The sequence below is a fragment of the Arvicola amphibius genome, chromosome 12 (genome assembly GCF_903992535.2).
Source record: "Arvicola amphibius chromosome 12, mArvAmp1.2, whole genome shotgun sequence".
In the NCBI taxonomy this organism is placed as follows: domain Eukaryota; kingdom Metazoa; phylum Chordata; class Mammalia; order Rodentia; family Cricetidae; genus Arvicola; species Arvicola amphibius.
Genome location: NC_052058.2, coordinates 65,254,391 through 65,280,044, shown reverse-complemented (window position 1 = coordinate 65,280,044; position 25,654 = coordinate 65,254,391). Strand labels below are relative to the sequence as shown.

Genomic DNA, 25,654 nt, shown 5'->3' with positions numbered 1-25,654 from the left:
CTGCACACAGGCTGAGGGAGGACGTATGCCAAGGGGCACTCCGAGCCTGGCAGCATGCAGTCAGAGTAGGGGGTTCTAAAACCAAATGATTGGGTGCCAGGTGATGGCGGAAGTCACAAAATAATCCCACACTAGTTCAGAATTATGAATAATAAAGGGTTCTTTATTTAGGGAAAACTTACAAATCACTGTCCTAGACAACAGTCCTATTGCTTCCAGCTGCTAAACTCTGTTCCTGTTTGCATAGAGGACTACTGCCTGAGGCTAAATTGAAGAGTTTTGGATTATTGTTGTTGGCAGAGATTTGAAGGCAGCCTAGTGTCGACTGTGTGCTGTGGTTTTATTAGTGATCACCCTTATGAAGACCTATGGTGAAAAAAGGATTAAAGAAATAAAAAGCGTATACTTTAAGCAGAGAAAGCACCAGGAAATGTAATGTAGAAATTCCAGTGTTTAGGGAGATAAAATGTTTCAAGGCAAGTCTGATGCTAAACAGAATAAAGGGAATACTGATCTCTTGGGCAAGCCTCACCCAGCTACCCTTGCTACTTGTGATATGAGAAGGTTCTAGGGCCTTCCTAAACTTATCCAGCAACTGAGAGTTTATAACAAGCAGGAGAAGGTGGTAGCTTTAGCCACTCTGGTCTGGATTTAAGAGTCAGGACGTTGTTGCCAGGTTTACGGCAAGAGAGTCTCTGCCTGGACAGCTGGCTGTTGTGTGGTAGAGATGTGAAGATACTGTTGTCTGGTTAAATATAGGCCACAAAAGATTATTTTTTCAATTTTCATTTATCAGTCATGATATATACAGGAAAAACTCAGCAACATATACACAAACTCCTTTAAATTACTTCATTAAAACAAAGGTGAACCAAACCATTCAAAATGAAGTAAAACCATGAACAAAAAATTTAACAAAGTATCAATACGACCAATTAGCAAAACAAAGCTAGCCTATGCTCACACAGAAAGACCCAGCTATCCCTACCCAAATGCTGCTACTTCACTTCATCTTTCTCCCCCTCTTGTCCCTCTGGCTTCCATCCTTTCACACCGGGGTACCAGTGCAGGAGGCTCCGGGATGTGGCTAACCGCGCGGCAGCTCCCAAGACAGCCGTGGCTGTACTTCGAGGGAGGCAGAGCTTCTGAGAAATCTGGTGCTGGGGGGACAAAATGAAAGAGAGCTGCTCTATGGCTCCTTGACTCTTGTCCTTGGCCACCGTGTCAGCATGGCTACTAGAAATATCTTCATTCTTTAGGCTCCCTGGAGAGCTTTCCACTAAAAGAGAAAAAACAAAAGAATCCTTTCAAGAAGTTCTCCAATTCACTGCCTGCATCTCCCAGAGCAGTTCTTCAACACGTGTGACAGCCTTTCCTGATTGACAGCAGTTAGTCAAACAACCGAGGACAGGAAGGAAGGAAATCCTGCATTAGCATAAAATAAACACTTAGCAGTCTGAGAGCAAGAGAGGAAGGGACGTGAGTGAGGAAAGGAAGACTTCCTTTCAGGAATGTCAGAAAATGAACTGGATGAAGCTCAAATCTCTGGGAGAAGCCCAGAGTCCCTTATCTTTTTCCCAGCACAAAACAGAAAGAAACTCTCCAGGCATTCTCTGGGCAAGCAGTTCTGATTCCAAAGTCTATGCCAGAGTCAGAGCAAAGCTGTAAATGGCAACTTAATAACAAGCACCTTCTGTGTTGCCTTCTGTCATTAGAATAACCACGTGAGCAAAGTGAATCCGCTGGAGCTTTACTGCTACACCCAGGGTGTCTAATAACCTAGGATGGAGAAGTTACACATCTTAAATGGACACGCTAGACCCATTCTAGCTCTTTTCCACTGGAGACCTCCTTTTGCCTAAGAGTTTTACAGGGCCCTACTACATAAAATAGGCATATAAATCAAATGTTTACTGATAATAAGTTGATTTGTAAAATATGTTTGGTATACATATAATTTTACTGATTATTAAAGACAAAAATATGAATGTTAATTTGATGGATGTACTTACCTTTTTACACATACTACAAGGACATACAACATCTTCAATGTATTACAAAATGACAGGAATGTTTTAGACCATTTCAGAAATTGTTGGAAATCCTTACCCTTACCTAATCCTAAAGGCAAAATTCATTTGATTTTTTTTTTAAAAAAAAATAAAACTTGTCAGTTACTAAAACATTCTAATGCAATCCAATCCAAAGAACACACTAATTTTATACTTAGGAGTAACAATGGGAACAGAGTAAATGAAAGCCTTTATTTTCTATAATTAAACCATTATGTTGTATTTGTTTTTGTTTGGATACAGGTTATCACATCATACCTTCTAGCCTCCGGAACTCACTCTGGAGAACTCCTGATCCTCCTGCCCTTGTCTCCCGTGTGCTGAGATTATGGGGTTGGTGCAGTTTTCTGGAGTGCCTGAGCTTGAACCCAGGGCTTTGTGCACGCTAGGCAAGCACACTGTTAACTGAGCTATAGCCAGCTCCTAGCCCTCACTTTTTTTGGTAAACCATTGTTTCTGTAAGAGCAGAAAACTCAGTGCAATAAAAACACTGCAATTCCTAACAACCTCATCTCAATTCTGCGCCAAGATGTTTCAGTAAAGTTTGTTGGCCAGGTCCTATTGCACGGTGCGTTGGCGTGCACAGTGCTGTGCACAGGAATGAAGGTGAAGCGGTGTGCGGCAGCATGTGGGAGTGCACCACACGCACCTGTATTCACTAAGCATGTGAATTGAGGGGCTGGAGCAATGGCTCAGTGGCTAGAGTACTGGCTGTTCTTCCAGAGGACCTAAGGTCAGTTATTAACACCCGCATGGCAGCTCATACAACATGGTCCCATGAGATTCTATCCCCTTTTAGGGTGTGCTTATATACATGTAGACAGATCACCACATATACAGTAAATCTTAAAAATGTTTGAATTGAATTGCTTGTTGTGTCTTCACAGCCTTTGGCTACTGTATAAGAAGTGAAACCAATGCTACCCACGGTGGCTTCCGACTGTGAGAGAAGAACTGTTTGGGGCAGAGAACCAACCTGGCTTTACTCCACAAACTTCTGCTTTTGTGGAGCATGCTGGGCACGTACCTGTAATCTCAGCACTAGGGAGAATAAGGAGGTTAGTAAATTCCAGACCAGTCTGAACTACGTGGCAATCAGTACAGCATGGGCCACAGAGCAAGGAAGACTATCTTTAAAACCCTGCTTAAAAAATTCAGGAGAACTTAAGTCTGTTCAGCAATGGAGTCAGGCTGACATCCCACGCAGGCTGCTGTTGTGCTCTCTCCAAACACATTTCAGTAGCCTCAGAGAAAGGCGAGCACAATCCAGCCCTCAATCACTGTGTTGAGCACATAAACACGATACTTTATCCCTGTACTTGTGGTGTGTTTTGTCAATGCCCCCTAGAGAGAAAGACAAATATATGAAAGGAAGGATATGTGATTCCACAGAGAGCTGCAATGTTGAGCGGGAAGCAGGAAACTAAAACACTGAAGAGCGGCTTCTGCTGTGGGAGGGGCTGCTAAGAGCACACGAGAGGTGGGACCAAGCTTGAGAAGTCACCACCACCCCAGTCCCTAACAAAGACAGAAGGAAGGAATCCAGACAAGATCCAAAGAAGCAAATTCTGACTTGGAATCAGGAGAAAACAGGACACAGGTGATAAGCTTCAGAAAGAATTACAAGAGAAATGCATTGAAACAGATTCTGGGACACTCAATATAGTTAAGAAGAAAGAAAAATATAAGCATGATGGGAAATAACTGGAAAATAAAAACTCCAAACAAAAATGAGGTGAAGAGCAGTATCTGAGATCAAAGTCCACATTGGGACACTTGGGGCACAGGACAGACACTACCCACAGAGAGCAAAACTGAGAATAACGAACCATCAACGAGCTACAGAACGAGTGACCTCGCCATGTGTGATTGTCTAAGAACTCATGGGAAACTACCCCTCAGCATTTAAATGCTGCAGTTCTGGGTTTACAGTGCCATTCAACTCTGTCTGCAACTGTTTCTGTACTGCAGCATGATCACAAGCCCGCAGCAATGAAGTGTGTATATCCGGGGTACCAGGGACCAAACTCAAGAGCCTCAGCCACTGTAGAACCCTCATTTAACCCTTGAAATACAGGGCACCAGAAAAGACGAATATGCCAGTAAATAAAGTGCTTTCTTATTTTTTAATTAAAAAAAACTTTATAAAAAAGAATTGATTATGGGTACATAATATGAAAAGCAAAATATATAACAGGATAGGATGAGAAATGCATACTATTCTAAGATTTTACTAGTATAAATATATCCATTTAAAGATATAAGCACAGAAAAGATGGCTAGTATGGGAAGCAGAATGATCCAAATTGGTTATAACAGCCTTATGCATTTTACTAGCTTGGCAAACTTAATAGCATCTGGGGCTAGGATGTGGAGCAATTGCGAATTCCATAGCTCGCTGGGAGGCATGTGAATGATACATGCACTTTGGAACACATTTTGGTAGTTTAAAAAGCTGCGCATGCAGTGAACAGAGGCCCTACAAAAATCACTTCCAAATAAATAGCCAACAGAAGCAAAACTCTGTAATAAAGGAAAGAAGCCAGTTATGCAAACTACATACTGTGTAGTTCTAGAGATGGAATAGTGACGGGCATTGCTGAGGTAGGGACCGGCTGCAGAGGCATAGGAAACTTTTCAGGCTAAAGGAAATAGGACTGAACATATTCGCCAAAACTCAAAAGAACCATGTCCTTGAAACTTTACAATTATATAAAGTCCCTCCAAAAAGTGTAAGCAAGGAAGAAAGTGGCAAAGTTAAGAGAACTGAGCTTCAAACTAAGACAAGAACTTGGAGTAAATGCTGGTACCAGTCATCTTTCAAGGTACGCTCTCAAAGAGATGGAGGCAAACTTTCTACTTGACAGTTGCGCATGTGCAGGATATGCAAACCTACCAGAGCCAGAGTGGGTTCCTGGAGAGTCGAGCCCTGCAGGAGCTGAGCCGGGCACTGTGGAGGACAGCAGACTGTGCTTGGGTTGAGTCTGAATGCTGGCAGGGTCACACTGGCTCCCTTCTCCCGACTGCTGTGACTTGATAAGAGAGATGTAGAACTCTTCCAGTCTGGGCAGTGTGCAAGAGTCCAAAGGGCCCTGTGAATCTGCTTGCTGCAAAATAGAAACAAGCAAATGCATGAAAAGAGACTGTCAGTACAAGAAGCAAACTTTTTTATGTTTTATTATTTAGATCACAGTTAAAAAGTAAAACTCTGGAAAAAGCAAGCTCTTCTATACTTTTAATGAATATCAAAACTAAATTTAAGAAACTTTTACTGATATTTCTATGAACAAATTGGTACTGAGTGCCACCACACAGTGGAGTCAGGCCCTCCCTCCCACCCTGTGCCCAGTATTGAAGTGCATACAGTGTATGATAAGTCAAGACCATTATCTTCCGTGATGCTGAAGACATCAACATGGCGAATGTGAACACAGACAAACTAAAGCACTCAAGTTGCTGGTAAAAATGCAGAAAGGTGCAGCCACTATGGAAAACACCCTGTGGTTTCTCAAACTGCAGAGTTACTACATATTTATCAGATTATCCACCTAGGAGACATAAAAATGAATATCCAGCCTAGAAATTATGTTAGATTATCAGGAGGAAAAAGAAGGATATCACAAATTCCAAAGAACAATCATGACTCAAAAAGGAATAGGCCAATAATGATCAACTGTAGCTGAAACCAGGTAAAATAATGTGCACCAAATTCAGCAGCTAAGCCTATGAAAGGATGGTAGGCCTATCTATCTGATAATAAGGAAGCACACCTGGATACTTTCTTGTGTACAGTTTGGACCTTTCCAGAACCTGCAACGTGCATGTCCTAGAGTGGAAAGTTGCAGGGTTCCGGGCAGGTGGTCTTCCATGCTCCTGATCCAACCTGCACTGGCAGTTTTAGAAGAGAAAAGAACAACACGTTTTGATGTCACCCTGAGTTTACTGTTTTCTGAAACCCTGGTCAACTGCGCTGTAGTTCCTTCTTCTATTAGAGTATAAGACCTCCATTAACCAAACTAGAGGCTAATATACTAAAGCAGTAAGATAAGGTTGATCAAATTGTAGTGTAATATATAATGTATAATATGTATATATTGTGTATGTTTATATAACATGTATATATTACACCTACAATATGAGAGTAGTGTCCCCAATGACCTAATTACACCATACTAAGCCCCAACATCTCAACACTGCCATACCAGGGCCCACGCCCTTGACACGTATTTTGAAGGAAACCAACACATGCGCCTCACAGCAACAGAGCACTGCTCCTTCTCGTGCAAGCAGCCCTCAGTTGATGTTGACGCAGGAGTCACTCCTGCACCTACTTTTCTCACAAGAGTGACTGGACATTCTCCTAACACATTACTGATATTTATTCTCAGTGAATACCCTCCAATGTTAGAGACTACAGTCCCGATTTTCCTTGTTGAGTTTTGTAAATGGCCTCTATAGGAAGTCTAAGTTACAGGTCTGAGTTATCTCCTACTTCAGAAACACTTCAGAGCTGCCTATCTTTAATGCACAAATTTTTACAATTTCTTAAAAACAAAATTAAGACCCTTCTCCAGATATAGTTCACAGCCCCTATTAGGTTTATTAATAATATTGCCATTGCTACTGTAATTATTACTATTTTATAAAATTAATGTGTGCTTACTATATGCCAAACACAACCTTGTAGAATATCTTCACTACTGTGGTGGCTCGAATAAGGCAGGCCCCAGAGGCATACGCAGACAGACAGACAGACACACACATACACACTTGGTCCCCAGCTGATGAGCTGTCAGGGAAGCAGTAGTGGGTATGGCGTCATTGGAGTAGGTGTGGGCTTGTTGATGAGCTGTGTCATTGGGATTGAACTCTGAAGTTCAAAAGCCCACGCCAGACCTAGTGTGTGCACCTCTGCCTGCGAATGAGGATGTGACCCTCTCTGCCACTTTTCCAGGGCCTGCCTGTGCGCTGCTCTGCTCCCTGCCATGACGGTACTGTACCAATCCTCTGAAACTGTAAGCAAGCCCCCAGTTAAATGCTTTCTTATAAGAGCTACCTTAGCTGTGGTATTTCATGGACTAAGACAGCTACTTAGTATAATCCTTAGGCAACTTAATCTACGTCTCTATTTCCTCATTTAAAATGGTGCTAACAGTACTTCTTAAGAAAAATTAAATGACCAGGGAGGTGCATAAAATGCTCACAACAGCGGCCATACATAGTAAGCTTTTAGCCCTGTGAGCAGTGTTATCTTTACTAGTGAGAAGGAGCACAGAGTTAAGAGCCAAACCCAGACATTTGACTCTAGGACAGAACTCTGAATTACTATGAAGTTCACAACTCCTTACAGATGGGAAAATTAACTGTCATTAATTGAAACAGTCCAGAGTATGGTTACTAAAAGTCCCAGGAGATTCAGATGGAGCTGGTTTACGAATCCTCACCCCTTGGTGTGAAGGTATGAGCTATGAACATGTCAGTGAATCCTGACCCCTCGGGGTGAAGGTATGAGCTATGAACATGTTAGTGAATCCTGACCCCTCGGGGTGAAGGTATGAGCTATGAACATGTCAGTGAGTCCTGACCCCTCGGGGTGAAGGTATGGGCTATGAACATGTCAGTGAGTCCTGACCCCTCGGGGTGAAGGTATGGGCTATGAACATGTCAGTGAGTCCTGACCCCTCGGGGTGAAGGTATGGGCTATGAACATGTTAGTGAGTCCTGACCCCTCGGGGTGAAGGTATGGGCTATGAACATGTCAGTGAGTCCTGACCCCTCGGGGTGAAGGTATGGGCTATGAACATGTCAGTGAGACTTCCAGCTCTACTCATACAGCTTCAATCTCACTGCATCGTAAACATTGGACAAATTAGATTTTATAATATTTCAAAGTCCTAGGGAACAAGAAGTCAGGGGAACTGTCAGAAAATGAAGTGGGTTCCGTAGGCACAACCTTTTTAACTAAGGCATTCTCCAGTCAAGAACGGGGTTGAGGTCCAAAAAGAAGTTGCTGTCTTAAGAACAAGAGCCTGAGTCTGACAAGGCATCCAGACCTTGGTAGACACATCCCAGAGAAAGGGACGGGAGAACAATCGAACATTCTGCTCACAACTCTCAATCTGCCAAGCCCACAAAGTTGCAAATCATTGAGCGAGAGTCGACGTAAACTCGCAGAGATGCGCAGCTGGCAGGCTAGAAGACAGAATGGAGTCCGAGCCTCACCCAGGTGGACGGCAAACTGACTAGACTTTCAGCTGGTGTTGCCAAAGGTCTCAGGAGTAAAAGCCAAAGGGGAACATGGAGCTAGAATTAATGTGAGCTCACACTGTCCCAGTCAGCTTTGTCAACTGACAGAGCCTGAAGCAGTGGTTCTCAACCTGTGGGTTGAGACCCACCTTAGGGGTCAAAAGACCCGTTCACAGGGGTTGCCTAAGACCATCGGAAAACAGATATTCAATTATGATTCATAGCTGGAGCAAAATTACAGTTATGAAGTAGTAATGAAATAATTTCCTGGTTGGGGCCATGACGCCATGAGAGCTGTGTTAAAGGGCTGCAGTGTTAGGGAGACTGAGAACCACTACTATCACCATCCAAGAGGACAGCCTCGCCCGAAGACCTGTTTCACCAGACGGGCTATGGGTATGTCTGTGGGTGACCGTCTTTACTAACTGATGCAGAAGGCAGAAGGGCATGCATTAGCCACAGTTTCTAAGAATGAAAGTGATTAATTATACACTGGTCACAATAATACTAATTAGATTTACCTTTTGAATTCTGGTTGTGCCAGTACTTTTGTCTTGAGCAATGGGGCCTTCTGGTGTTTGGGTTCCTCCTTTCATGTCATTTGCAAGGCCTCCAGGCTGCCACGAGTCATCCCATTTATCTTTAGATGCAGAAAAATACCAGTCCTATAAGAAAATGCAACAATAAATAAAGATACAGTGGAACAAGACCTCAAGGTGACGGCAAGGAAGTGACATGTTTTAAATGACAGAATGTGTGATTGAAATTTGTCAGTGTGACTTCTTCCCTTGATGTCAGTACTAAATCTTCAACACGGGTTTCATGAATTACATACAACCCTGTGGACGTTAGCGCCAGTCTCCTAGCTAGGTTTCCTGAGCATCTACTGTTACCTACTTCAAAACAACCCACATGTTCTTTTGAGCCAAATCCTTCTGAATCCCTGCATGTGAGACTTTCTAGAAGCCTGTCTACTGGATTTAAATTTCCTTTGTCAACAGTGATTTGCTGTTCCCCCCTCCAAATCTAACCTTTTGTGACATTTCTCCATGTGACTGATACTGTTTCTTCCCAAGACTTGAAGTGAAGAGATGGGAGGCAGGACTCACTCCCTTTCCCATCTTAGCCTGCAGAGGGAGCCAGTTCTCATCCCAAATGTCGTCACCTATGGTCACTGACTCCAGGCATGGCATTCCAGTAGGAATCTCATCCTGGAATTATCAGAAGACAAAGAAATACTATTTTTTATATTTCCCCACATAAACACATTTTAACACTTAAGTGCATATTTTTTCCTGGCTCCCAGTTAAGACAGAAGTTTACATACACAAGACATTTAAGAACATGTACATGGTAAAGAGGCAAGAAGAGAAGACCTACCTACATTCTGGGTGTAAGAAAGCAGACTTCACAACTGATTACAGGATTCTAACTGATCACAGACTTCTGAGTGTATAGTGGGAAAAAAAGACACAACCAAATATATACATAAACATAAAGGTTCAGGAGTTTTAAAGTAAGGACTAAAACTTCAGGGTGAGAGGAAAAGGGGATAAAAACATGTGCTGGAGACCAGAGCATCTTCTGAAAGGATTTTTGAAAAGTGTAAAAACACGGATTAAAATGGAGAAATGAAGGCTTTTATATGCGTCAGCTTTCCTTCACCCAGAGAAAACTGCCAAGAAAAATAATTCAAAAGAAAAGTTTATTCTGACCCATGGTTTCAGAGTTTTGGTCCATGGTCACCACGGTCACCAGGTCATCTGCCTCTATAGATGTGGACCGAGGAAAGCAGATGCTCACACCAGCGAGTTCATGTGACAGGGGCTGTTCACTCGTGGTGGAAGAGAAGGGAAGGAAAGCAGAGAGCCCACCTCCTGAGGTTTCTACTACCTCACCACACCACCATATGTGAGCTACCAAACCTTTAGCTCATGGCCTTTGGGGGACATTTCAGATCCAAATTCCTTAAGTTTTATTTCTATATTGTGCAAAAATGCATCTTGTCTACATTCAAGGGCCTCCAAAGCCTTAACCGTTGTAGTTGCTCAAAAGTCTCCTCAAAAAATCAAGGCAAACTCTTAGCTGTGAACCCTGTTAACTTTTTTTAAGTTAGGGAATCAGAAGCAGGTGGATCTCAGTCTCAGGCCAGCCAGAGGGATACAGTGATATCCTGTCTCAAAATCAAAAACTAAACAAAACAATTATACACTTTATAAAGAAGTGAGTACTACTCCAAATAAGGAATAGGAAAATACCAAGAAAGGACTGAACCAAAACCCAGCGGGGAAAACAGTGACCTCCACGTCCAGTGTGCAGGGTCCAGGGTGGTGGGAACAGGCTTTGATAACCAAATCCCACTCTCTGACTAGCTGCAACCCATGTGGTAGCTCGCTGGCGCGTTGATTGGTGCCTATAGTTTTTCTCTGCTGATATTGCATGTTCCTGCCACCTCTAACTTCCTAAGTGTTCCACTGTGACCTTGGCTGCACTCAGATTAATGCACTGCATTTTGGGGAGCTTCCCACAGGGACTCTGCGACTCTTACATTTTGTATGCCATGTGAATGATGTTAGAATCTGATGTCCAAATCTGTCGACAGTGGAGCAGTGGCCAGAGCCATTGAATACCTGGATGGCTGAACACTGAGAACCCCAAACTCAGGGGTTGGGTCTTTTTTTCAAAGTGAAGTCTTCCAGATGACCTCAAAGCATCTCCTCATGCAAAGTACTCAACTACTTAAAAAAGTTATGCTTAGAAGTGTTTTGCCTGAACGTACGTATGTGTGTCCAGAGGGCAACGAACACCCTGGTGTCATGGCTGGTTGTGTGATACCATGTGGGTGCTGGGAAACAAGCTCAGCCTCTCTAAAACAACCAGCACACTCTTACCCACTGAGCATCTCCCCAGACCCAAGCTACAGTTTTTAACATCTAAATTTTTATTTATTCCACTACGCACACAAAAAAATGGTATCACAGCAAATATAAAGGAGAACATTAGAACACCACCCGGGGTCTAACTGGCATCCACAGAACTTTCCACCCCAAACAGAAAAATATACATTCTTTTCAAATTAGCCAGTAGAGACTCAACCTGTGTTGACAAAACAAATCTTAACAAATGTAAAGACCTGAAATTATATAAAGTACGCTCTCAGATCATGATACATTACACAGAAAATAACAAGAAAATCTCTAATCCCATAGATCAAGTATTATATTTCAAAAGAAATTTAAAAATATACTAACTGAAAATAACATTCAAATTTGTGTTGCGGGAGCTCCTTCCGCTCCTTCAGCCAATAGCTGCTGAGATACCAGCCCATTGGGGCGTGGTCTTTCTTTTTAAAAATGCAGCCACTTCCCTCCACTCGTGCTCTGGCTTCCGGCTCTGCTTCCAGCGACTAGGCTCCCTTCCTGATTGCGCAGAGGGTTGTTGGCTGGGACCGTGATCTGTACGTTTTTCCCCTTTAAATAACCATTCTATTAATCATAATTCCAAACTGATGTGGGATTGTTTGTGACTTATGCCTACATTTGGCACCCAACGTGGGGCACGAACCCACGACCCTGAGATTAAGAGTCTCATGCTCTACCAACTGAGCTAGCCGGGCGGCTGAGAGCCAGGCAGGAATGCAGCCTGCAGCTCTCACTACAAATTTGTGTGGCGTGGCTAAACTGTACACTGACAGACAATACACACTTATCTTAGGGCAAAGGTCTCAAATCAACAGCTAAACCTCCACCTGAACAACCAGAAAACCAAATGGAGAAGGCAAAATAATTACAAAATAAACAAACTTGAACACAGAATGACAATAGACAAGATTAAGACACAGATAAACTGATTCTAAAGTTTAAAAGATTAATAATACTTTAAAAATGATAAACTATGAGGATTCATACTCCCCGATTCTCTTACCCAGCATATGAGAACAGCCTACATGCACATATGTGCACCACACTCATGCCTGTGAAGGTCAGGGAGGCTGTCAGATCCCTGGCACCAGTTCCCGAATGCTGTGTGCCACCAGATGCTGGGAACTGAACCTGGGTCCTCTGCAAGAGCAGCAAGTGCTCTTAATGGTTGAGCTCCCGCCCAGGACCACACTAGATCTAAAGAGGTTCTACAAACTCAAGCAAGGTAACCAAGAGAGGGATACTGAGAGGAACAGATCACTGGGGCAGAACACAGAGTCACTGACTCATACAAACCAACGACTGACTTTTATTAGTAAAAGGCAATTCAGTAGAAATAGGATGGCTTTCTCAACATGATGCTCAAACAACTGTGTGCTCATGGATAACAAAATGTATCATCCTCACACCTGTGCTAAAAATTAACTCAAATTTAATAGAAAAATTGCCATATTTGACTTCTAAAAATTAAAACTTTTGTCATATGAAACACTGTTAAAAGAATGAAAAAGACAAGCTACAAATGAGAGAATCTATGTGAAAAATCACACGTCTGACAAAAGTCGAGCACCTAGAAGATATAAAAAATAAAGTCTCCCCAAACGGTAAGAAACAAATGATGGAGTAAAGAAATCGGCAAGAGATTAACAGACATGTTACCAAGCACACACATGACAACACTGTTAGTCAGTAGGGAGATAAAAATTAAAAGCATTCTGTGAAAGTACTGTATGCTTACTGTATGCTTAAGGATAGCTAAAACAAGAATCACTTGGCAATACCAAGCACTGTCAAGGACTAGGAACAACCAGAAGGCATACACTGCTGCTGGGAAGACAAAATGGCACGGCCTCTCTGGAGAGCAGTTTGCCAAACGCTGCCACAAAACCCACCAGTCCTGCTTCTGGACATGTTCTTTGTTAAATAAAACTTACATCCACAAAACTTGTTTTGAATGTTTGTAGTAGTTCTACTCATAATTACTTGGAACTGAAACAATTCAGATGAACCTTGGTTGCGGTGGATAGACAGAGTGGGGTATATTCAATATAGTAGAATAGCACTCGGCACTCAAAGGCTCTCAACTATCAACAACTTGGATGCGTGTAAAGTACTCAAAGGTAGTATGCTAAATGAAAAGTGTCACTCTTAAGAAACTATTAAGTGCTAGTTCTCAAAGAACCAGTTAAGAGTAACAAAACCAATGGCAGTGGCTCTGCTCAGGTCTGTGAGAAGACAGAGGAGATAAGCACAGGGCTTAGCTCAGGTGCTGGAGTGATTCTGAACTCTGAGTGTTGTGTTGAGTACATCAAAATGGACAGGAAAGCACACCGGAATAAAGTCTGCGTTACTGCAGGTAATTTAAAAAGAATGAAATATCAACATAAAATACATGACCGCATGTGTAAGACCTGCTCACATTCAAACCAGACAAAAACCCATCACAAGGCAGGGAAAGTGGGCACCAAGTCCCACCTGTACCCAGGAAGCCTCAGTGACAGCTGAGGGCAGGGAAAGTCAGCTTTCTTCACTCAAACAGCAACACATCCCGGGCAACACAAACGGAACTCTGTTTTCTTTTAAGAGCAAAAAAGAGCATGAAGTTACGTGGGTAGGGAGGCAGGGGAGGATCTGGGAGGAGTTAGGGGAGAAGAAAGAATACATAAAAATATTATTTAAAAGTATATAGGCCATGTCCTAGCATACTCTTTGGCTCATCAGAAATAGAATTTCCATTCATAAACACTGGGAGGTCAGCACCAGTTTGATATACTGGACTAAGGCAGATGGTGGGGAAGGGAATGAAGACCAAGTGTGTGCGTGGTGGGGTGAAGGGATGAAAAAGGGTTCAACCCCCATCTTCATGCCAAGAAATCTAAAGACACTTAAAGCTGCAAAATCAGGAAATAAATAAGACTATTTAATAAAATTAAAGGTAAATATCAAAAAAGCTCCAAGAAATGAAAATACTTTAAAAATAGAAAAACATTAAGTGTCACGAAGGACTCCAGGCTATGTGCATATAAACACTTGGTTAAAAAATGTGTTCTCCCCAAACTGCAAACATATTCCACGATGAGCTTTCCTAATATTACCTCTCAAGGTTTCAAACACTGCCATGCTTGACTAGATCGTGGGCAGTAACCGACCGCCCAGCCCAGCCAGAGCTTTCCTCTGCCCTAACTGGGTTATGTCCCATACTGTGGTCTTGGTGACTAAGGAGATCACATGTAATTCAGTGTCATGGAGTGGTCCTCACAGGCTGACTGATTTCCAGCTGTCATCATTTATGAATTAATTAGTGAATTCAAAAGCCATCCCTCATCTTACCTCATTTTCTTCCTTTGCATCCATGGGCTGCACCATGGACCACTGTGCGTCTTCTTCACAGCTCTTACATGTTTCCAATGAATTGAGTTTAGAATCCTCAGATTTAAGGTGACTTAGAGACTTCTCATCATTAATATCTTGCTAGTAGACATAAAAGAGAAATCACTTTCTATATTAATGCTGTTTCTAAAAGTCTGCATTTCTATAAATTTTGGTGGAAATTTTACATTATAGTTCATAGATGCACATAAATGTTCCTCTATTATTTTTTAATTTTACCCATTTCCCTGGGCCTTCCCCATTCTGTTCATCTACCAGGAAACTACACTGGAAGGCATAGGTGGTCAAGTGTCTATGCGACAGGCTGTATTACAAAAAGCCCACAGGTCCCAGCCCTAAAGAACTAAAACTGTGGGGAAACACAATCACGTAATCGCCATGCATTCCTCCTGTGCAGCCATCACAGAGACGTGTCACACACATTACAGGAAGGATTCCGAGAAGACGCAATGGAGATGAACTGTTGGGACACCTAAAGCCACTAGGGATAAGCGAGAGTCTGAGTGTACGGTGGGTGTGCATGTGTAATGATATTTTGTTTGTGATCAGAGTGCAGAGCTAGCCACTAGCTAGCCATACAAGCCAGGCATTGCTGGCACACACCTTTAATTCCAGCACTCGGGAGACAGAGGCAGAGGATCTCTGTAAACTCAAGGCCACCCTGGGCTACAATGAGATTGAAGATCTGTCTAAAAGAGAAACAGACCTCACACAAAGGTGATCCAGCACTAGGGAGGTGGAGACAGGAGTGATATGGCTGGGTAGAGAGAGGAATATAAGGCGGGAGGAGACAGTAACTCAGATGCAGTCTCTTGAAGAAACAGCAGCAGCCTGAGGCAGCGTAGAGACAGGGTCACCCCTTTGGTCTGAGGTAAGAACTCTCTAGTGGCTGGTTGCTCTGATTCTCTGATCTTTCAGCATTAACCCCTGTAACTGACTCCGGGTTTTTATTATTAAGACCAATTAGAATATGTGCTACATGGGTGTGCAGGGGGTCTGCAGTGAATGTGCATGCAGGTGTGTAGTGGGTGTGCAGTGAGTATGTGGGTGTGCAGTGGGTGTGCATGTGGGTGTGCCCACAGAAGCTTTGCTGCATCAAAACAAACTAAATCAGCAGAGTTTACAATTTGCTCTTTTGCACAAAAGATGGTGTTTCATTTCTAGAACCAAACTATAATTATTTGAAGATACAAACAGATACATATTCTAAAAAAATGTTAAGCAATTAATTAAATTCAATTATTCAAGAATAACAAACTATAATTCTTCCAATGCAGTAAAAACGATTAAGAAATATTCAGGGTTGTTATAGGCCAACAAAGCGAATTAATTAAAAACAATTTCCAGGAGCTGGAGAGATGGATCAGTGGTTAGAGGCACTTGCTATTCTTGCAGAGGACCCAAGTTTGATTCCCAACACCTACATGGTGGCTCATGGCATCCATAAACTCCAGTTCCAGGGACTCCAATGCTCTCTTTTTGATCTCCATGGGCACCACATGCACCACTTACATGTAGGCAAAACATTCATTAGGTAAATGTATCATTTTTAAAAATGTAATGATTTTTATTTTATGTGTATGATTGTTTTGACTGTGCATGTACCACATTTGTGCTGCACCTTTCACCTGCGGAGCCAGAAGTGGGAACTGGCTCTCTGGACCTAAAGTCACAGGCAGTTCTGAGCTCTCATGTGTGAGCTGGAAACCAAACCCAGGTCCTCTGCAAGAACCACAGTAGTCTTAACCAGTGCGCCATCTCCCCAGGCCCAGGCCAGACAATTCTTTTTTTTGTTTTGTTTGGGTTTTTTGTTTGTTTGTTTGTTTTGTTTTGTTTTTTGAGACAGGGTTTCCCTCTCGTTTCTAGAGCCTGTCCTGGAACTAGCTCTTGTAGACCAGGCTGGCCTCGAACTCAGAGATCCGCCTGCCTCTGCCTCCCGAGTGCTGGGATTAAAGGCGTGCGCCACCACCGCCCGGCCAGACAATTCTAACATTAACTAGAAAGCTAATATTTTTCTACTTCTTTTGAAATTCAGCAGGAGAGAGTCACTTTTTTTCTTGGTTTTTCAAGACAGGGTTTCTCTGTAGCTTTGGAACCTGTCCTGGAACTAGCTCTTGTAGCCCAGGCTGGCCTCAAACTCAGAGATCTGCCTGCCTCTGCCTCCCAAATGCTGGGATCAAAGGCATGCACCACCACCACTGCCCAGCTAGAGTGACATTTTTGTTGCTTGTTTCAGACAAAGTCTTGTTATGTTGCCTAGGCAGTCTCAAAACTGGTTTCCTTGCTTCAGGCTCCTGAGTGTGGCATTATAGTTCTTATTTTTTGTGACAAGCTAAAAATCAGTCATCAAGGTGGCCTTGCCTTTGAACCTTTTCAATAATCAATAAATACTCAAAAAAGACTTTGCTATCTCTAAAATACATAAATATACCCATTAAAGGATATTTTTCATTTAATTTCATACAAAGACCTTGTGAGAGAAAAAAAAAAACATTTGACCCTTAAAAACATCAAATATTCTTAGCCTAGTATCCACTGTCACAGAATGTCAGACTCAGGGGACATGTCTGTGACTTTGTTCAAGCATTAAATTCTTGCTACGGGCTTCACCCCACTCTCCCCTCAATGGATCACAGCACCAACTGAGACTGTTCTGGTGATTAAGCCACCTACAGGCTGTGATACACTGCTACTTCAAGAACTGTTTCCACTTTGGGCTGGAGTAACATATTAATGGAAAAGATATTATAATGTTGTCTTTACTGTGGTGGGGAGTGCTGGTCGTTTTTATAGAGTATGAAATAAGACGACTCAGAATACCCTGAGTAGTGCAGGAGCAATAAGACAGGCATTAGTGTCTGCAAGATGCGCAGGGGGTAAAAGCACTTGTTACCAAGCCTGGGCTGTGAACCACATGGTAGAAGAAAGAAAGAACCAATTCCCACAAGTTTTCTTCTGACTTCCAGTGTGCATCGAGGCACAGATGGGCCTACACACATACACACAATAAATAAATGCGATAAAAATATTTTTAAGAGCTGGGAAGTGGTGGTGCTTGACTTTAATCCCAGCACTCAGGAGGCAGAAGCAGGTGGATCTCTGTAAATTCAAGGCCAGCCTGGTCTACAGAGTGAATTCCAGGACAGACACAGCTGTTATACAGAGAAACCCTGTCTTGAAACACACACACACACACACACACACACACACACACACACAGAGAGAGAGAGAGAGAGAGAGAGGAGAGAGAGAGAGAGAGAGAAAGAGAGAGAGAATATATTATATGTAAGAATATATAAGAAATATATAAGAATAGTATTGGCATCAGTGTAGGGGAACCACAGCCACACAAAGGGTGCAAGAGAATTTGGTGCATAACACTGTTGAAGAGGAAACAGAACTAATGCAAATTGTTAAACTGGGAAAGAGACAAGGTCAGTCACTATCATTGTGCAAGATTCCCCGATCTTCTGTCTGGGAAGCATCATCGCATTCATCTACAAAATGAGGACACGACTATAGTTCCTGGGAATCATTATATTTGTAAAAGTTTTTTTATGTGGCTGGCTGGGCAGCGCACTCACCTTGGATTGCTCCCTGTCTTCATTCAAACAGTGCTGCTGAGAAGGACACCCCAGCTCTGTTGGGACCATGTCACCGGCCACTCCGCTGGAGTTAGTGTAGAGTGCTAACGGGTTTAAGTCTCTGAAGCCCTAGGACAAAGCATTTAATTATATAATAAGCTAGACACAGGGAACAGGCCAGCACTCCCCACAGCATGGAAGCACATTTTCTAACATACGGTGACTATTTCCAACGGACACTCCTCTAGTTACAAAAGCAGCAGAATAAAGGAAATTATATGACAGAACCACAGCTAATTTCAAAATAAGAGAATGTTGCTCTTCTCTGGGAAAACATTAAATACTTCAGATTAGGGGGAGTAAATAGTTTAGTTTTCACTGGTGGATTAAAGAACAATTAGAAAAATATGAGTTATCTCTTGGTGGTGGTGGTGGCAGCCTGGTGTCCACAGTCGCCTGAAAACGAGGAGGGTGCCTTGCATTAAGAAGTGGGCTAGTTCCAGGACAGGCTCCAAAGCCACAGAGAAACCCTGTCTCGAAAAACCAAAAAAAAAAAAAAAAAAAAAAAAAAAAAAAAAAAAAAAAAAAAGAAAAAAAAAAAAGAAGTCAGGAATCTAAAGGACATCTCTAAGACTGAAGAGTAAATCAGTAACCTGCCCATAATACACTGTTTTATATCCTGAAGTGTGGCATTTAAACAAAATATGTACTGTACCTTGGATGGGGCATTTTCTCGGCAGACAATAGCATAGCCCTCTGTCCTCAAGACGTGATGAAAGTAGATATCTTCATTTGAGGATGTATCACAAAGAAAAATGTTAAGGATTCCGTCTATATATTCATCTACCACCCCTACTAACGGCTTCAAACCACACAGCTTCTGGAAGTGCAAAACAGCTCTGGATGTCCAGTGTCCCTGAAACACGACGGAGATATGTTTATGCAGTAGACTTACAAGCTACAGCATCGTCAACAAAATGAACTGCTAATGAACTAGAGTTTTAAGTGAAAAAAAGCCTAAAAAAATTAGAACACATAAAATAGGTATAATTTTAAGGTAAGAGAAATTAAAATGAAAAATGGTTAAATAAACATAACTACAAAAAATCATCTGGTGAAGAACTCTCATTTTCAGAACTATTTATCACAAATAAAAAGACCAACCATCAAGGAAATGCAAATCAAAACCACACAGAGATTCCACCTCACCTCAGTCAACACAGCTACCACCAGAAAACTACAGTAAATGCTGGAGAAGGCACAAGAAAAGGGGGCCCTTGTAACTGCTGCTGGGGGTGTTGCTAGTCCAGTCACCATGGAAACCAGTACAGAGACTCCTCAGAAGGTAAAAAGAACAATTCCATATGACCCAACCTCACTGCTCCTAGGTACACACCCAGAATCCGTGTCTGTGTACCGCAGGGACAGCTGCACACTCGTGTGCACCGTGGGCCGTTACAGCAGTGCCTGCTGATGGAGGAAGGTGAGGGGGTAAAGCAACATGCTGTGCGTGCGCAATAGTTTTATTCAGAATCAAGAGGGATTGAATTATTTAGTGTGCAGGAAAATGGGTGGACACAGAAGTCATCATACTAAGTGAATTAGGACAATCTCACAAAACATTCCATTTTTCTCTAAGGTATAGAATTCAGGAGTGGGTGTAGGAGTAAAAGGGATTTTAGAGCTACAGAAGATAAATGGGGAAGGATGTAAATACATTATATAAATACAAGAAAATCTCATAATAGAAACAAAGTAATGGGCAAATATGATCAAAATACATTATATGTGTTCGTTAGAATGTCATAATGAAAATCCTTATTTTATATACCACATGCTAATTTAAAAAGAAAAATGGTGAAAAGGTTTGGAAAAATTTAAATAATTATCCACTGAGCATCTCTCATTAAAAAAAAAAGTCAGTTAAAGATTATTAGGCTAACCCTCCCAGAGGAAAAAAAATTTAAATTCCGGGTAAAATATTATTTTAGTAATCACAAAAGACCAAAGATCTTATAAGATAGCAACAAATTATCATGCCAAAATGGAAGGGAAAGAGATCTACTTCTGCCTTCAGAGCACCTGCTCATCTGAGCAAATCTGAACTACAGTTTTGATGGCCGAAGGGGACAGAGAGCAAAGCCAGGGTCTACAATGGCTGGGAGTCAGCCAGCAAGTTGTCTCCACGGGTAGAGGCATGTGCATGGACCGGACTACCCCAGGTGACTGGGGAACTGTCTTGCCCTCACCCCTGCTTCTACACACAAACACCTACACACAGACACACACACAGTCACATATACACACAGACACACAGATACACACGTGCATACTTTTTAAAAACTCGATACAATTGAACTAATTTCAGAAAGTAAAAACTAACAAAACCTAAAGCCTTCGTGGGTTAACTCAGTAGCAGATGAGACAGGGTTAAGAAAGAGTAGGCAGTGCAGTGGACGATAACTCAGAAACAAACGCCTGCCACGGAAAGACATGCACATAAAAACAGAGAAGGCAGCTAAAAGGTCTGGAAGAAAGACTTACCTTTAACACTTTTTGTTCCAGAAAGAGAGGCAAACAGAGAATAAAATTATGAATATGGGGCATAGGCAATAATCAAAGAACTTCAAATTCACAGGGTTTAATGAAAACTAATGCCGTAGATTTCTAAGTGTCCAGTGAGCAAAGCAAGGTAAATGATAAATTCACACACACAAGTAAACATATCGCTCTCTATATAAACATACCCTGAAGCTGGAGTAAGGGCAAATAGAAAATCTTTAAAACCGCTAAAGACAAAGAGGACAAAACAATGGTTAAGGATTTCCACAGGAAAAGCCACCAGACAGACAAGGAACTTCTCCAAAGCTAAGAAGACAGAAGCTAGCGACAGCCTCTTCAGTGACGCCAACCTGGAGCCAAGCAGGGTGGAGGTGGGGATGGGACAGGCGGTACAGCCTGTGTTTAGCAAGCATGAGGCCCGCATTCCATCTCCAGAACCTGCACCAAAAGCAGGACAAAATAATGATGGGTTCTATCGACATCACTAAATCTGCACTACGTGACCCTCAGCAGGGAGAGCCCACACAGAGCAGCTCCAGTGGAACAGCCGTTCTCAGGCAAAGACCGGGACGAGATGAGGAGTCAAACTAACAGATCCAAAGAGACACAGTTAGAGTCTTTTAACCCATTTCTTATTTTTAAAATAAAAACAATTTTTCTGAAAATAAAAATTCTAACAAGACAAACATCTTCTAATTAATTTGAAATTTCAGTGTTTTTCTTGCATTCCTTCAAGAAAACTATTGTAATTGCATATCATACATCAGACAATTTACAAGGTCTGGATTCTCTGAGTATCCCTTTTATCACTGTCCTAATTTCCATTAAACTATATAGCACAAAAATGCATTTTTGTGTAAGAGATCATGCTGAAATAATACAATTTATCATATTACACACATTAAATAAATTACTTGAAAGTTTTGTATTTTAAAGCATTATATAAGGCACTTACACAAAATACTTTGACAAACATATACTATGAATGTTAAACATTATAAAGTTACTATATTCATAAAATTGTTAATAAAAGCTTGATATCAGGGCTGGAGCAATGGCTCAGAGGTTAAGAGCACTGGCTGCTCTTCCAAAGGTCCTGAGTTCAATTCCCAGCAACCACATGGTGGCTCACAACCATCTGTACTGAGATTTGGCGTGCGGGCATACATTGAGGCAGAATGTTGTATACATAATAAATAAATAAATCTAAAAAAAGGAAATCACATAAAAAAGCTTGATATCAGAGGGCATGTTAAAAATAGAGGATTTACAGATACTGCAATGGTGGAGTGTCATATTCTTTATGCTGTGTTCCATTAAATATAAAGGTCATTTGAGGCCATGTCAGAGAAATCTTAGCAGCTCCCAAATGTAGTTCTTCACTATGTACATTTTAGTCAGTTTGGAGAGATCTAACAAAATGCCAGGGAAAAAAAATGTGAAAATTAGTTTGTCATTAATCTACAGGCTTAAGACTCTAACTCAAGGTTTGAAAAGGTATTTCCTGGCTAGCAGCCAGCCTCCTTGCTATGGCTCCCAGATGGAGTGAAAGAAAGGAGAGGGGGAGAGGGAGAGGAGGAAAGGAGGGGAGAAAGGAAGAGGATATGTAAATGGTGTGACTCTATCAAGGAGAGGAAGCAGGGATCTACAAGATAAGGGACACGGGCACAGAACTGGGGCTCCACCCCAACGATGCTCATTTTATTTACTTCTTTATTATTTAACTTTTATTTCAAAAATATAATAATTCAAGAGTTTGTATATATTTTGATTAACACAATAAATACATGAATGCTCAATGCCTTGCCAGGGCACACGGACATACATAGGCACACACAGATGAAGCCGTCAGTCATGAACTATGCAGTAACCTAAGCTAGCTCAATGGGACAAAGATGAATTGATTTCTGGCTTTGTCTTAAAAAGTTCTAGTTTGTTTATCGCAGTGAAAAATAATTTTCTAAGCAATAACTTTAGCACAGTAATACATGCTCACGCTATTATCAAAACGTAATATCACAAGAACAAACTAATTCATCTATACTAAGATACTAATGCAGGGGCTAGAGAGATGGTTCAGTGGCTGACAGCATTTGCTACTCCTGCAGAGGACCCTGGTTCATTTCCCAGCACCCACAGGGAGGTTAAAACCATCTAGAACTCCAGTTCTGGGGATTCTGTTGCCTCCTTCTGGTCTCTGTGTGAACTGTATATTTGTTGTGCATACATACATTCAAGCAAAACATCCATAAGCATGGAATTTAAAAAGAAAGATTATAATTCATAGCGTCTATGACAAAGTTAACACTATCAATGGTAATAGAACTCTAAGATTGTTCCATCAGCCAGGAAAGTGAACTCCAAGAGGAAACACACCTTATGCCTGTCTTAAAAGTTTATTCTAATTAGCGTATAGTACATTAGAAAGTTAATTTTAAATTCTTATTTATGGCAATTTATTCCCACTTTGAGTTTCCTCTAATAACACAGTTTAGAGTCATCGTTATCTTTTATCACAGATACTTCATTTTTCTTACAAGATCCATCCAACATGGGAAGTAAAACTATCATGTCTAGTATATAAGGTCACGTTTCACATAACTACGTCCAACATATGACTAGTAACTAAACAAGAAAAAGAAAAGCCACTTGAATTATCGTTTATTTCCATGGTGTTCAGTTCTACCACAATGAGGTATCCATATTGTAAAAATACCTGAGGGTTTGTCATATACAGCTTTTAGTATGTTGAGACATGCTCCCTACTCCCACGCCAGGACTTTTTCATGTACTCATGTTGGATTCTGTCAAAGGCCTTGTCTGTATCTATTGAGATGATCATGTGATTTTTGTATTAAGTTCATTTATAGGATTGATTATATTTATAAACATATTTTAAAATGTTTTAGTGATTTTTTTAAAAGTAATACAAAGTAAAAATACTTTTTAATCTTCAAAATCATTAATGCTAAATTAAAAAAGAAAGAACAGGCAAGCTATAAAGTAAACACAATAATGAAGTTTGAACTTAGATATTGTCATAATAAATATAATTAGCCAGGCAGTGGTGGTGCACACCTTTTATCCCAGCACTCAGGAGGCAGAGGCAGGTGGATCTTTTTGAGTTCGAGGCCAGCCTGGTCTACAAGAGCTAGGTCCAGGACAGGCCCCAAAGCTACAGAGAAACCCTGTCTCAAAAAAACCAAAAAAATAAAATAATAAAAATAAATAAATATAATCAATACAAAAGGTCCAGCTAAAAAGGTGAACACATTACCCTGGATTAAAAAAAAAAACACGACTATATATAATTCATGAAAAACATACCTAAAATAGAATGCTCAGAAGAAAAATAATGGCTATATCAGAAAAAAATACTAAGTAATGGAAAGTTACAGAGCTACAGGAATATAGCACAAAAGGACTTGAAGTGAAAGTGCGTTCATAGGTTAATTTCATAATAGTATTCGATTCCCAGGCATACAGCACACTAATGAGGACTTAATGAGTGACTAAATGACAGAACAAACCAAGCGCATCAGAGCTAAAGCCAGGCTTCCTTCCCATGACAGTTTTCAAAAGCACAAGAAAACCGACATGAGCCAGGTGGTGGTGGCGCACGCCTTTAATCCCAGCACTCGGGAGGCAGAGGCAGGCGGATCTCTGTGAGTTCGAGGCCAGCCTGGTCTACAAGAGCTAGTTCCAGGACAGGTTCCAAAGCCACAGAGAAACCCTGTCTCAAAAAACAAAACCAAAAAAAAAAAAAAAAAAAAAAAAACCAAAAAAAAAAAAAAAAAAAGGAAAAAAGAAAACCGACATGAAAGAACACACCGTACGACCAAGGCGACTAAAGCGCAACTGTGGACTATCACACACGACAGCCTGCACACTCAAGGACGCATGCCACCTGCTCTGGCTCAGAAAGAAACCTACTCAGTTTCCAAAGGGTTGGCATTACCACATGATCACATCTGATCAGCTGTTTAGATTGGAAATTAGTAACAATAAAAATCAGATAAACAGTATTTATAAACAAATCTCTAAATAATCCATGACTCAAACATAGAAGCAAAATATAAATTGTAAAATACTTTAATAAGCAATAAAACCAATGCCTCAAAACTTACAAATTTATCTAAAGAAAGGCTAGATATTGATAACTTAAGGTCGTATACCAAAAGAATTACTCAAAGTTGAGAAGACAATGAAGATACGGCAAAAGTAAAATAGAAACAGGTTCTTCACAGAGAATCAAAAGGCAAAAGTTGGTTCTTTGAAACAAACTAAGCACAGTGGACACTACCTTATCATTTAGATGATGACAGAATGAGAAAATATACAATAAATAACATTCATAATTTAACATTTACACTACTACAAATGTTGACATGAAAAAGACAAGAGGAATCCAAGAACGGTGGTATATCCCTGCCCTCAGGAAACAACTTGAACTTTATAATGAGACTGTAACTCATTAAACAGAAAAAAAGCAAACAGAACACCAAGAAGCTATTATGAACTATTCACACCAATAAAATCAAAATTTTAAATGAACACATTCCAAATTGGGGACGGGAGACAGTACAAAAGAAGGGGGAAGAAGGGTAAGTAACACTGAGGATGTTTGAAATAATGACAGGGAATCATTTTATACTTATCTGAAACTATATATAATACACACACATATCTAGATAGTTTAAATGAACTTATGCCACTTGGGATGATAATGTCTTCTGTAAGAGCCATAGACTACCTAATAAAAACGCCAGTATGAGGCATGAGAAACCTCTTTTGAGTTGCTGGTCAGGGAGTCCAAGAGATTCCAAAAAATATAGACTTTTGCTGTTGCCCTTGACTGCTTCTGAAGCTGAAGACACCA

The 25,654-nt window shown here is 41.1% G+C and overlaps 1 protein-coding gene and 1 non-coding gene across 2 annotated transcripts in view; both read right to left on the bottom strand.

Annotated features, from left to right (window-relative positions):
• Nucleotides 1-770: 770 nt before the first annotated feature.
• Tdrd5 (tudor domain containing 5) overlaps nt 771-25,654 on the bottom strand; it is a 46,873-nt gene continuing 21,989 nt past the window's right edge. Inside the window, 7 exon segments of the mRNA XM_042056065.1 lie at nt 771-1,279; nt 4,969-5,179; nt 8,840-8,983; nt 9,350-9,529; nt 14,570-14,710; nt 18,214-18,342; nt 18,929-19,129. Coding sequence (XP_041911999.1) covers nt 999-1,279; nt 4,969-5,179; nt 8,840-8,983; nt 9,350-9,529; nt 14,570-14,710; nt 18,214-18,342; nt 18,929-19,129 — 1,287 coding nt within the window. The 3' untranslated portion in view covers nt 771-998.
• On the bottom strand, nt 11,862-11,934 carry Trnak-cuu. Its single transcript has one exon. It is a non-coding gene; the product is annotated as a tRNA-Lys (tRNA).